Raw genomic sequence first — 14,244 nt, forward strand, 5'->3', positions numbered from 1 at the left:
AGGGCTCACTAACCCCACCCTCCATCTCCCAGCAGGACCAGCTCTCCAAGGGTCAGACCTAACAGATGCTGACAAGAGCTGTTCTTAGAAGCTTCCCATGCAGAAATCTGTACCTCACTGACCTGACTGCTCCAGAGTTCCCTCTAACAGCCAACTTCAGTCTTCCTTGATGAAAATGTAGCTACAACTCCATGTTTTAACTACATGGAAGGCAGATGCTGCAGCTCTTTTTCCTTGTAGCTGTCACCTACTTATTTAAATAATACATTGATCCAAATCCCTCCTTCTGTCTTTCTGTTCTGCTACCCTCAGTTTTTCTGTTTATTCATTTGTTTGTTCTGGAACATTCTGTTTTTTTTAAAATATCTTACCCTGTTGCCTTGGAGGCCAAAGCTGAACTTCTGGAGAGTCTGGCATTAACTTCAATGATGTAGTACTCCAGGGAAGTTGGATGCAGAGCAAACTGGATGTTACACTCCCCCACAATGCCCAAATGTCGGACAACTTTGATGGCACGATCCCTTAGCATCTGAAATTCCTCATTACTGAGGGTCTGGCTTGGAGCCACCACAACAGAATCTCCTGTTTGTACAAGGCAGCAGAGAAGGAAAATGAGAAGTAATTGTGGCCACACAAGTCACTGTCCCTGCTAACCCACTACCAGTAATGACATTACCAGAGATTACAACTTGTGCATGCACAGCTGATGAAAACCAGTGATAGTCAGAAGCCCAGGGTTGGAGACAAGCTGAGAAATCTTATGTAAAACACAATCACAGGTGTAGGTTTAATCTGTTTCACACCCTATCTGGCTGTATTCAGGACCTGAGCAGTATTTTCCTAGCCCACTTTATGTGTCCCAAAGCTCTGTCAATAACACCAGGCAGAACAGCACTGCATATAAAAATCTCTGAGCCAGCCCTTGCCCAAGCCTACCTGTGTGGACTCCCATAGCATCAATGTTTTCCATGTTGCAGACAGCAATGCAGTTATCAGCAGCATCTCTCACAACTTCATACTCTATCTCCTTCCAGCCAACAACTGACTTTTCCACCAGAATTTGGTTAGTCATTGCAAATGCCTGCGAAGAGGTTAGGAAAAATAAACACCAAAATAAACACCCAAAAAACCACACAACACCCCCCCCAAAAACCTGCACCAAACCCCTTATTAGACCATATTGCACATTTAAGACTTATCTCCAGACATTCCAGACCAAATAAAAGATGAAAATAAGTTCATAACATTGATTACAAGCACTTTCTATTCCTCTCTTTCTTAAAAATTGCTTTACTGTTATTTGAAAGGCACATTTGAAAACACGTATGCAATATGATGGGGGGAAAAGGGTTGGGCAAGTATATAAATAACAAATAGGAATATAAGAATATTTAAGGCTTCAATCATGCAACAGACACACTTTTATGTGGGTAGCCCCAAGGACTTCAATAGGAGAGCACTGCAAAAAGCAAAATGACTGAGTGATGGGAGTGTAGGTGCCAGCAAACAGTATGTAATTAATAGCATTAATAATGCTGCTTGTCATTGGCATACTAACCAGAGGCAAGGGTCATGATTTATTCTTAAACTAATCTTGAAAGTATTCCTCAGCACATAAGGCAAAAAAGAAAAATACAGTTTGTTGGTAAATGAGCATAATCTAGTGAATACATGGCTTTAATATTAGCAGATAGAAAACATTAATCAATACTTGCTTAAAACCCCAGAAAGTGATGGGCACATTATCAATCCATCCTTTAGCAAAGCTTCTTGTTATCATGCTGCCCATGAATTGGCTCTTCAGTCTGCTCCCATCTGTCATCAACTCAAGCTGTTACTTAAACCCTGCCCTTAGCTCAGTTGCCAAAATCACACATAAAAAAGGAAAAAAGGTTATAGGAATGGCACTTCACACTGGCTTAAGCAGGCACTGACCTGGTGGGGATGCAGCAGGAACACCCAACCACTCCTGCAAACCAGCCCTGGGTGCTCCTGTATCCTTCTCCCACTCAATGAGCAGACTCAGGAGACACAACCTCAAGGCCAGGTTAGCTGAACTAGCTGTGCTATCAAACACCCAGTGTTCAGTTATCTGAGTTATAAACAGTTCAGTCCAGTGCCTGAAAATCCACTTCACTGAATTACTACAAATCATAACTGCTGGGCTGGAAATGAGCATCCAAATTTGAGTTAATTCAACAAGACCCAAATTGCTTTTTGCTGTAAATTTTGAAATATCAATACTGAACTGGGAGGTGGTGTAAACTCTCTGAGGGACAGGAGGCCTTGCAGAGAGATCCAGATCAATTTTAGCATTAAGCCATGATTAATGGGATGACATTTAACAAGTAGAAATGCCAGACTTCAAACTTAGAATGAAGCACCACCTGGCAGAAGTAGCAACTGGGAAAAGCCCTGCAGACAGGAATCTGAGGGTGCTGGTAGGCAGCAGGCTTTAAAAAAAAAAATAAAATAAACAACAACGTGGTGATCAAAATCAGGTTTTCCTGCTGAAAAAGGTTTTGATATAAACCTGTCAGACAGCTGAACTCTCAGGGTTTATGGGTGAATTTCTGCTTCCTCTAAACACAGCCCACAAGAGAGCCTGAGTAAGTGACATGTTTCCAACCTCACCATGGATCTGTAAGACAGAATACCTGCCCCTCCTGCCTCCCCAAATTGTGCCAGTCCTGCTCCCTGAGCCCCCCAGAGCTGGCCCTACCCAAGCAGTGTTTGTTCAGCACTGAGCACACCAGACCCAGGGTCTGTTTGCATGACAGCAGAGGTGGGGAACACAAAGAAGTCATTTGTACATACAGCTCTCAGTGACATCTGCAGTATTTCTTTCTAGAGATCAGTGAAAGATTAAGAGGCTCAGCAAACCAGGGAAAGACAACCCCAAGAATTCAAGAGACCCATAGAGATAGAAAGTTTTATTTCCTGAAATTCTGCATTTTTGACAAGGAAAAAATCTTTGGATTTGTTTTCCCCAATTATCTGTTTACTTTTCCCAGCAATGTTTAAACAATCCTGGATTTTCTATAGAAAAAGAGCTGTCTTCATTGCCAGAGACAGCTGGTAGTTGTCAAATTATGAAGTATCATCCTGCTAAATGAGCTTTTGACCTAGGAGAATTACCATCTTTTGACAAAAACACAGAAGAGGCCCAAGCCTCCCAGTCTTCTGTCCCTAAGACCATGTTATCACTCAGCATTTCAAATGTTTCCACTTCCTTAACACTGTTCATAATCATTTACTCTTGGAAGTAGGTGAATCTAGACCAAGGCATTTCCTTCCAGACCAAAACTGCTGAAAAACTTGCTCAAATTATGTCTTGTCATGAATTTAAAAGATCTGTCATTGAGCCATTTTCCTTATCTGTCAGCAGGAATGATTAAAAGAGGGCAATTACTAACCAGGACAACATTTTACAGATAAGATGAAATGTAAAGTATGTACAATCCCAGTGTCTATGACATTAGAATAGTATTTAAGAAAATCAGATGTTCAGATATTCCCCAAGTTGGCAGTTCCAGACATACCTTTGTACCAAGGTCCAGCAAACTTTCCTTATCAGGACAAATTCCAGACCCCAGCCCACCAAGGGCATAGGCAGAACGTATCATGACAGGGTAGCAAATCTTCTCAGCTGCCTTCAGAGCATCTTCAACCTTAAAGGAGAGGGGAATACATTTCAGAAATAGATAGCAATTCAGATAAATAAAGTCTTCAACTCTGGTTACAAGGTTAACTGGAAATCCCATCAATAAGACACTAAACTGTCTGAAGATAAAATGAAAATAATAGAAGTTCACTTTATAATATTGCCCTTTTCTGCCAAATAGCAGAAAAGTGGAACATGCACTCAAGGAGGTGATTTCTGCCCTTAGCTGTTTGTGGACTTCCTTGCTGACCTCCATGGACAATGTCCTTACATGATCTGTCTTCAGAGACTCCAGCATGAAATAACCCCTCCTAAAGACATCCCAGTTTAAGACCTGTTTGGTTTCCTCCAAATTTGAACACACCTTTCCACCAAACCCAATTATATGTTTTCATACTCCCATCCTCAAAATTTCAATCATGTTGATTTTGGGGACCTCTAATCCTAACTCTAAATGGCTTGTATATGATTTAAGAAAAGTATCCCTGGCATGTCACATACTTTTGTGCTGCAGCACAGGAGTCACCCCAATATAATTTCCTTTTCTTGCCAGTTGGTAAATTAGGTTAGGTTTTTGCAGTGCTTAACTGCATTTTCACTCATTTTAAATCATGGTGACCCCAGGATTAATCATCAAGGAGTGCTTACACACTGCAGCACCCACAGCTGCACTGAGTTTTCACTCTACAAAACAATAAATATTTTTACTAAGTCAAATGGGCAGCAATAATAGCAATCACATCCTCAAATTGATCTGATTTACCGATTCCACTGCTAGGCTGGGAGCAATCTTTTCATTTAGCTCAGTTAGTTTGTCAGAAAAAAGCTTTCTGTCCTCTGTAGCCATGATGGATTCTACTGAGGTCCCCAGGACCTTCACACCATACTGCTGCAGTACCCCTTGCTTGAAGAGTTCCACTCCTGCAGGGGAAACCAAGACACAGCTCTGAGGATGGATAGTAAATGAAGAATCATAGAATTAAAGGACAGAATGGTTTGGGTTGGAAGAAACCATAAAGCTCATCTCATTCCACCCCCCTGCCATGGGCAGGGACAGCTTCCACTAGCCCAGATTGCTCCAGACTCCATCCAGCCTGGCTTTGGACAATTCCTGGGATCCAAAAGCAGCCACAGCTTCTCTGGGCAACCTGTGTTAGGACCTCACCACCCTCACAGGGAAGAATTTAGAAAATTTAGAGCAAAGAAAGTATTCAAAAGATATCCGATTAGCTGACAACTTGTCTGGCCTCCTCCACAACTCATTGTATTTGTTTTGTCAGAACTCATAACCATAAGATGAAATTTTCCATCCTCAAATCTAGGAAACCTGGGATAATACTACAGTTACCAGCTGGCCACCATCTGCACCACAGAGCAAAGCAGCACAGATGAATATTGGTGCAAGAAGTTATATGAAGGTAACTTTTCCTTTTGATCTCTGCCTCAAGGTGGTCAGAATATCCTAAATCTAACTATGATTACTAAGATTTAAGATGAACAGCAGGACATGAATGACTTTCAAGTACCAAACCCAGCAATTAGATGTTGAGTTCACAGCTTAGGAATGACTTACACCTCCATGGTTGGAATCTCTGCCTCTGTCCCTCAGTAGCCTGGCCAATGTGTGAGGTTTGGATGCCTGCAGAAATAAAATCTGCAGGACATGTGGTAGAAACATAGAATCACCCAGGCTAGAAAAGACCTCTAAGATCAGCAACCTAGAAGCACTATGTACACCATTAAATCATGTCCCCACATGCCACAACCTTTTGAACACTTCCAGACTGTTTCAATGCCTGACCATCCTTCAGTGAAGAAATTTCTCCTAATATCCAATCCAAACCTCCCCTGGTACAACTGGAGGTCATTTCCTCTGGTCCTGTCCCTTATTACTGTACTTGTTATCTGGTAAAAACCATGATTTGGCCTCCATGGAGTGCCAAGGCATCTGTACCACACTCACCACAGTTGAGAGCAGTCTGGCCACCCATGCCCAGGATTATTCCATCAGGATGCTCTGCCTTGATGACCTCAATGACAAACTGAGGAGTGATGGGAAGGAAGTAGACAGCATCAGCCTGCTTTAAGCCAGTCTCATTGGTCTGCACTGAAGCAATATTGGGATTCATGAGGACAATTTTCACATTTTCTTCCTGAAAAATTAAAATCTGTGTTAAAAATAGGCATACATGGGGGAAAGAGTTAACAGAAGCACCAGCAGGAAGAGATGGGATTCATAACAGCAGAAGAATTTCAAAATTATGTAGTGTCCTATAAGAGACTTCTGATCTGAAGGCTGAGCCAATGCCAATTCTTTACTTTTGTGCCTGTGAATCTTGAGGGAATGGAGATTCCCATGACTCAGAAACTTGATTGAAACTGTTTAACACATTTAGGAGTTATATAGGAGAGACAGGTACAAACTGCAGCATCCTCATGTCTGTCTGCCTTTGGAAATCAGATTAAAGGTGACAAAGCAAAAAATTTAATCAAAAGCTAATCTTTTCTTGCCAAGCAGTAGGTGTTTGAAGTTCTCAGATTTTTGTACCAACTAGTAATAGTAACAAAACCACAATTTTTTCTTTGATTTCCTATAGAAATACCTTATTGTCCTGGTATTATCAGTTTAAAAATCTCATCCTCTAACTTTTTTTATTGGATACTGCACATATTAAAAGACAAACTCTGCCTTTCTGTGCAAGATGAAGGTTAGCCAAAATTTTACACTGCTATCTGTCACAGTTGAGAAACTGAGATAGAATCATAATAGATAATAAAGTTTATCTGTTTCCTGCTCTAACAGTCTTGCTGCTCTTTAGCTACAGACAGAAATGCACTAAGTTTGCTCATTAATAGAAAATTCTGACTCAGAGCTGGGCAGATCAATCCTCCTCCCTCTTGAAATATCAGCACCTAATGAGGAAACCAAGTTTTGCTAAAAATGATGATTGTGGCCAAGCTTTAAAAAACCCCACATCAACCACACGCAGTAGACATGCAGATAGAGAAAATTGTTCTACTGCTTTGTTGCAAAGGTGGACTGAAAAGTGCACAGGCTGTGGCCTCACTTTTACAGGAGCTCATTCTAATCTCCATCAGCTTCATGTAAGGCTGAAAAACTACAAACATCATTTTCAAAAAATGCTAGTTATAGATGCAAATTACAAGTCAAAGTGTAATTTTGAATATATGTATGAAATTGTTAAAACATTAAAAACAACAATTCCCATTGGAAAGAGGAACAGTGACAATATTTTTAAAATATCATAATGAAACAGACTGGAGAAAGTGCTATGGAAGTGTTGCTAGGATCAGTGCAGAAAGTGCTGTTTTCCCTAACTTCACAATAGGCATGAAAATGGCACAGGATTTTTCTGTGTTTGTTTAAAATTTGTGATTGTTTGTCTCACTGCTTTGGGGGAACAAAAATATAACTCACCTGTAGCAGTGGGATTCTCACTCAGAGCTCTCAGTATTAAGGTGTTGGATAACATTTCCTCTCCTTTCTTTGATAACTGAAAATACTGCCTTAAAGACTGGCTGTAAATTTCTGCTGACCTTTTTTCCCTGGGACAAGTTGCATTTTTTTTTTCACTGAAGCACACTCTCCTTGGAAATGTGTGGAACAGGGGAGGGAAAGAACATATAAAATCTGTATGGAAAATATTTTGGATTTAGACTAATGTTCCTTAACTGGGTAGTTTTCATGGTGATGGTGAGGGCAAAGATCAAAACATTCTTCTCTAATAAATGTATTTAGAAATTCATGGCTATAATTCTGTTGAAACAAATGGGGGAGAGAAAAGTTCATCACTTTTCAACAAGCTGGACTATCTGAACATCTCAGCTCTTTCTTCCCTGCTTATCTGGGACAAGGTATCTTAGAGATCAACCAGCAGTGATGATAGTTAATGAGAAAATGAATGCTCTCTGTGCTGAGAGATAAATTTCATTGATATCACATCACTGGGGCCCAATTTCTTGGGATGCTGGATTTTAATCCATGTGCTTTTTCCTCTTGCAAATCCTTCCTTCAACTTCTGAATTTTTTAATTTTTTATAAACATACAGAACTCTGCGTCATGGCCACCCACCCTGATGGAGACACTTGTTACAACTTAATTAAAGCAATGTATTTATTACTAATACTCCAGAAGAGCTCCATCTCTCTTTTCGTGTAATATCCACCTGTATTCAGCTAAGTTGGGACAATCCCCACAGAAAGTTATCCAGAAGATCTTCCATGTGACAAACAGAAGATTTTCCAGGTGACCACAAGCCAGTCTGTTTTCCACAGATGCTTCCAGGCCTTGCTCTTCAGGGGAAGTTCTTGCCTTTGATGAATATTTTTTCAGATACAAATTTACTAACTGTGGAAGTCCCAGCTCTTCAAGACTTTTTAGTCTTTAAAAGAAGCACCCATTTAACTGTCCAGGACTGACTATCAGTATCAGCACCTTCTTATAATGAATGAGCATCCAAGAGCCAAGCCAGAGCAGCAGCACACAGCAGAATGAATCAGAACATCAGCACTGAGAAAGAATCAGTGCTGATTCATAACAAAAATTAAAACAAAATTAACAAGTCTAAGGGAAAAGAAATTTCTCCTGTCTCCTGTTAACTGTGCATTCTCTCCTAGCCATGTTCTGCAGCTTTCCCTGGCAGGAAAGGGGCTGACCAGCCACTCCTCTCTCCCATGCAGCCCTGAATTCCTCTGCCAGAGGCAAGGTCAGGAAGGGCAAGCTCTGCCTCTGGATCAGCCCACAGATCACAGCAGCTCTTGGGTGGCCATGGGAAGGGGAAGGGCTCTGTGGGGAGTCAAGCTGGGGAGGTTTATCACTAAAAAAACTCCACTTTCTTCCACAACCCCAACTGAGTTTAAAGCCAATGAGGGAAAAAAAATCCCAAACCAAAAAACCCACCAAAAAATAAATTTACAAAAAAACCATCAAACATTAAAATAAAGGAGATATCTCTTTTCCAGATGGGTCATATTGACACTCCCCAACTCTGGGGTCCTCCTTTCCTGGTCTGTTCTTGTCTCTTGATGATGTGGTCAGTTTGAACCCATAGCCAGCAACAGCAATACAGTACACAAACAACACACATGCAATACAAGATGTGCTGCAACATGGGGATGAACCAGGGCAGCCCAGATTATATTTAACGTTACTGAAACTGATTTTTTGTTCCTCACTCCAGGGCCAGCACAGGAATAGAATGTTTGTGGCATCAGGACAGCCTCAGAACCACTCACAACCATCACCTCATCTGAGGCAGCTGCTACTTCTGCTGTGACTACATCAGGGATGTGCAAATTCCCTCTTCCTTCTTCACATGAGGTCAGAACACGAACTTAAGACCCAGGTAACTCTTACATTACCAGTAATAACCCCATCACAGGACATTCTGTCCTTCTACACTTTCTCCTAGCATGAGCTTTTGCCCCAGTGACCTTTCTAGGACCTGTTCTGGAAAAAAAACTTGACATAAATGACCTTTAAAAAATTCATCCCATTTAAAAGAAATACTGTTTAGAAAACCTGCCTTGATGAGGGGTTCTTTTATATGGCAGTACCCAACTGTTCAGCTGCTGTTGGTTGTCTGCCCTGCAGTGTGTTGACAGACCATAGAAGTTCCAGATTCTCACCTCAGGTACATCTGACCATATTCCTCCTCCTCCATTTCCAGTTTAACAGGCCTGGAGCAACCAGGCACACATCACAAATAAACTGCTTGAAGACTGTGATGGAAACCCCAAGAACATCTCTCTTTGGAAGATAATTCTGAGTGGTTAACTCACATCACTCAACCAGCAAGTTCACCAACAAAAATTGCTCATTTTCCCTATGGTCATTTATCCTCACCAGCTTCCCTGCCCCAGCTGGACAGAGTTGGAGGATCAGTTTGGCTGTGAGAAGGGAAAGATGAGGTTATAAACATACAGAACTCTGTATTTTCACAGGATCTCCTCACCTTCAAGGCTTTCACAGCCTGTGATCCAGAGTAATCAAACTCCCCTGCCTGGCCAATGGACAGACCCCCAGATCCTAGAATGAGAACTTTGGAGACCTGCAAGTGGCAAATGGCATGAAAACAATCAGTCCCAGTGTGGTGGATGCTGAAATCAACAGAGACTGTGCAGCACTGAACAGTCTTAAATTACAGAACATACATTTTCAAAAGAGAAGAAGTTGCTTTCAAAATCACCCCAATTTTACTTCTGGGAGTATTTCTACTGGAATTCTCCCATATATATCCATTTAGAGAAACATGGGGCTCATGGATAGAGCAAACAATAAACATGTTAATTGTATCATGTGCTTGTAGACAACAATGCCTCACTTTGGCTACCCACAAAATCCTGCTGCCTCTAAGCCAGCAAAACTGTATGAAATTCAGCTCACATTAGGAATTTCAGACTTATTTGCTAAGCAACCAAGCACCAACATTATACTGCTGGCATGAAATCTCATGGCCAGATTATCCCAGGGCACCTCATTATACTGCTATGAGAGCACCTCTCTCAGGAGAACTGCAAAGAAAATACATGAAACATCAGAACTTAAAACTCTTTCAAAGAAAAGAGAGTTAATAACACAAGAGAGGCCAGATGACTGTGAGATAAGCAGCTGTCAGGACTTTTATAAGAGAAGCCTCCTTTGACTTCCATGTGCTATTTCATTCTGTGGGTTCAGTAGGAATTAACTTGCTCCCAGGCTCACTGACAGGCATGAAAATATCTGTACACTGACCTGCACTCTAGAAGCTGTCACTCCAGCCCTGGGAAGGACCGAGGGAATGGTGGTGCCTTTCCCTCTCTTAACCAGAGAAATAAATGAATCAAATAGGAACTAGGAAAAACAAACACATGTATTTACTGTCAAAGCTGAACTCAAGATATACCAAGCAAAGAAGGAAAAACCAGGCCATTTGTGAATTCAGGCAATCAGCTCTGCTCTGCTGCCTTCAGCAGGCAGATTTACACCATCTCAGAGAGGAAATCATTATTTGAAATTTATATAACAACTTTGACATATCTGACAAAGCTGCATTCAAGAAAGTGAGGTCATAATCAGGAAGAAAACACACATCAATCATGCCTGTGTGCTCTGCTTCTCTGTGGCTGCCAGTGCAAGGAGTGAACGTGCACCAAAAGCTAAAACACAGAGGAGCACACACTGAACTGGCTCAGGGAACCAAAAGCTAAACACAGAGGAGCACACACTGAACTGGCTCAGGGAACCATCTGGAATGGTGCCTACTGGAGAGCAGAGTCTTGAGAAGGGATAGCTAAACATGAATTGTGCAAAATCAGTGTTGTCCTTCCAGAGGAGGTCCCAGCAAAGGGCTCTCCATCAGGCAGGGCAGGCAGCAGGACCCTCAGTGGGATCAGGCAGCCACAGGCAGTGGGACAGGCTTCCAATCCACCCCACACCTGCCAGGTTTCTGCCACACAGCCCTGAGGCTGGCTGACTGCTGGGAATTACCTGTGGAAGGAGTATGGATGGGTCCTGCAAGCCTGTTAGGACAGGCTCTATCTCATCAAACCATCCCAGCAGTGGGAGTGCACAGACTTGGAGTAACACAGCTGAGTTTTGGAGTTCTCTGATATACACTAGTCAATCAGATTGCTATAAAAGTTCCTGATATCAAGAGATTTACTTGCAGATTTAATCAACATCATCAAATTAAGATTAACATAAGCATTTCTAGGTATTCTTCCATCTTTGTCTCTCAGGAAATGCTAAATAGTTTATTTATGTTCAGACATGCTTCCTCTGTCTTCCACATCCCCTGATGCTGCTTAGTCATATTCTGTGACTATGCAACCAGTTGTTACAAAATTTGTGTGAAGTCACAGATGGGGGATTAAAATTTCATTTCACTTAGGAGAACCAGAGTGAGGAAGTATGAATCCATTTACATAACTCTACAGTAATTATAAAATTTGAAAGTGGAACTAAAGTATATTAGAAAGTTAATGATTTTATTACAAAGCATCTGGCTAGCATTTTTTTACATTTAAGATAAAATCCTATTCCTTTTGCAGTCTCTTTTGCAAGAGATTTCAGCCTGATCCTGCAAAGGCTTAAGCACTTTAGTAACTTGCAACACAGATAATCCCAGCAGGACTCAATACATACACAGGATATGAATGGAATCACTGATCCAAAGCACTAAGAAGTCAATAGAGCTCTTGCTGCTGATTGTAATTAGCTCCAGATCAAGCTAAGCAGACACAAGCCTGTGCATGACTGGGATCCTGACATTCCAGACCCAAGATTTAGGGCCACTACCAGCTGGTACAGCAGCTGATAAACACCTGCACTCACAATGCCATCAGAAAGCAAGCCCAGATCATCCCCCATACATTACCTCTGTGTCCCTGGGCCCAGGATTTGCATCTGGATAGAACTGCACTGTGAAAATCGATCTGCTCTCATGCATAATTCCCTGCAGGAATAAAAGGGACTCTCTTAGTGACACCTCCTGACAAGCAAGTGAGCAGAAAGCCACACCTTATCCCTGCAAGCACTGAAGGCCAAAGGACTGATGTGTTTTTAGGGGCTGTCAAATTGACACCCATTTCATTCCCAGCCTCCTGCAGGGCCTGTTCAAGGCCCAGCTGTCCATGGACTGGGGGGCACAGTGGAGACAGAGCTTTCACTGCAACGCCAAACTCTGATAAGCTGTAAGCATCTCACAGAGCAGCTAGGCAGAGAAGAAAAACATACCTGGCAAGAAAAGATCACCTGGGACAATGAGTGGTTTAACCATCCCAAGCTGATTGGTTCTGTCATAGAAAAAATTTTGGTCATGCTCCTAATTACCATAATTAACTTTAAATGCTGACATGGCGTTGGGCAGAGTGATGAAGGGGACCACTGTTGTGGGCAAACAACAGCTATGAAGGACCTAAACTGAGTTTAGAGACTGTGTTTGTAGCTTCAGTTGGAGCCAGGAAAAAATGATTTCTAATTTGTGTGGCCTGATAGCACAAAGAAGCAAAATCCACTGGGAGAGCACCCTGTGTCATTGCTCATGGTTCCCAATTCCAGACAGGGGTAGGGAAGTTCCTCAAGAGGAAATTCAGCGAAAAGCAGCCCTGATACAACCTGTTTCCCTTAGGAATGGACAAAGGAGCCCAAACAGTCTCACATAGAGCCACAGTGCCATCCAGAGCTTCAGGCTGGGATGCCAGGATAGGACAGGGATGAGAGATGAGCTACTGACCACAACATTATGCCATGAATTTCTGCTCTCAGAGTAAAGAATCCCATCAGTCTGTCATTTTACCTGAATGCTTGTGTTCCTTGCAGTTACATACAAATGTATGTAAAAATTTTTTAAATGTAAAAGCATAAAAAATGTATTTAAGAACTTTTTAGAATCTTCACTCCATGCCTTGTCAGTATTTGGAAACCTGTGCTGGCCCTGTCTAGCTGTGATAGGTCAGGTCAGACCCAAAAAAATGCTTTTGTTTTCAAGCTGAGAAATGAAACAGACTCCACATGACAGAGTATCCCAGCCCTGACCCTGTTTTTCCATGCTAAACCAACACAGTCCTTGTCCCTCCCCACCTATGAAGGTTAAGGAGAATGTTGCTGCTTTGGGGCTCACAGAGATGTCTTATTTTAGCTCACATGAATGAACATCATTCTACTAGATCCATAAGATTCCTGTCCAACCTTAGCACCTTTGTCTCCAAATTCCAGCTAAAGCAAACATGAAAGGCTTGGGAATGAATGGTTTAGTTTGCCAACACAGTGAAAATAAACTCATTTCAAAAATTGAGCTGAACAGTTGTAAAATTTTTTTTCATCAATGTTTTGTTTGGTAAGATTTGTCTATGTTTAGACACCTTTCTGTGTTTAGATATCCTTCTGTAAGGATAAAGAAAACAGCAAATGACAAACCAAACTTATTCAACAATCATCAGATGGGTAGCTCAGAACAGCACTGTTCAATCTGCCAGACTTGATAGTGAGCATTCATACAAAACAAGGGAGAGAAGCATATTTCCATGAGGGAAACTGCTTTTGAAAATACCTTCTTCTCATTGATTTCCTGATAACTAACATGATTTTACAAACTTGCACAACACTGGGCATCATGGAAAAGATTTGATGTGGGCAATTAGAAGCCTGAGATCTCAGAGGGATGTCACTTGACCTTGGACTTTTATCTTGGATCATGTAAGCTATTCTCTGGGGGCAGCCCCTCTTCCTCATGACTTTAGTAATTGGAATTATATTTTCAATAATAGACCAAATCAGATAGCAATGATATCCCTTTTCTGTGCTGGGAAGCACAGAAACAACACAACAAACTGGTGACAGAGGTTTGCACTGCTGTGGCACAAACCCTAAGAGAATGGTTGTCACTGTCATATTTTATGTTCTGGAAAAATCCCTTTGCCAGGATTTCTTCTCCTGGGAAGCTGAGAAGCCTCAGAGAAAAGGAAAACAATATTATCTCATTTGCTTCTCCTGTGTTTTGCTGCTTTGGAATGTGGTTTGGAGATTATTTGTCCAACATGTGAATTGTTTTTACTTTATGACCAGTCACAGGCTGTG

The 14,244-nt window shown here is 41.6% G+C and overlaps 1 protein-coding gene across 1 annotated transcript in view; it reads right to left on the minus strand.

Moving 5' to 3' along the window:
- The window catches only part of CPS1 (carbamoyl-phosphate synthase 1), a 90,256-nt gene that overhangs the window by 54,112 nt on the left and 21,900 nt on the right, over nucleotides 1-14,244 (minus strand). Inside the window, exons 11-18 of the mRNA XM_058028142.1 lie at nucleotides 12,044-12,121; nucleotides 10,420-10,518; nucleotides 9,641-9,736; nucleotides 5,628-5,817; nucleotides 4,428-4,585; nucleotides 3,543-3,671; nucleotides 937-1,081; nucleotides 372-582 (exon numbers count right to left, since the gene is read on the minus strand). Coding sequence (XP_057884125.1) covers nucleotides 372-582; nucleotides 937-1,081; nucleotides 3,543-3,671; nucleotides 4,428-4,585; nucleotides 5,628-5,817; nucleotides 9,641-9,736; nucleotides 10,420-10,518; nucleotides 12,044-12,121 — 1,106 coding nt within the window. The remainder of the gene's footprint in view (nucleotides 1-371; nucleotides 583-936; nucleotides 1,082-3,542; nucleotides 3,672-4,427; nucleotides 4,586-5,627; nucleotides 5,818-9,640; nucleotides 9,737-10,419; nucleotides 10,519-12,043; nucleotides 12,122-14,244) is intronic.

The sequence above is a fragment of the Melospiza georgiana genome, chromosome 7, assembly GCF_028018845.1.
Source record: "Melospiza georgiana isolate bMelGeo1 chromosome 7, bMelGeo1.pri, whole genome shotgun sequence".
Lineage (NCBI taxonomy): Eukaryota > Metazoa > Chordata > Aves > Passeriformes > Passerellidae > Melospiza > Melospiza georgiana.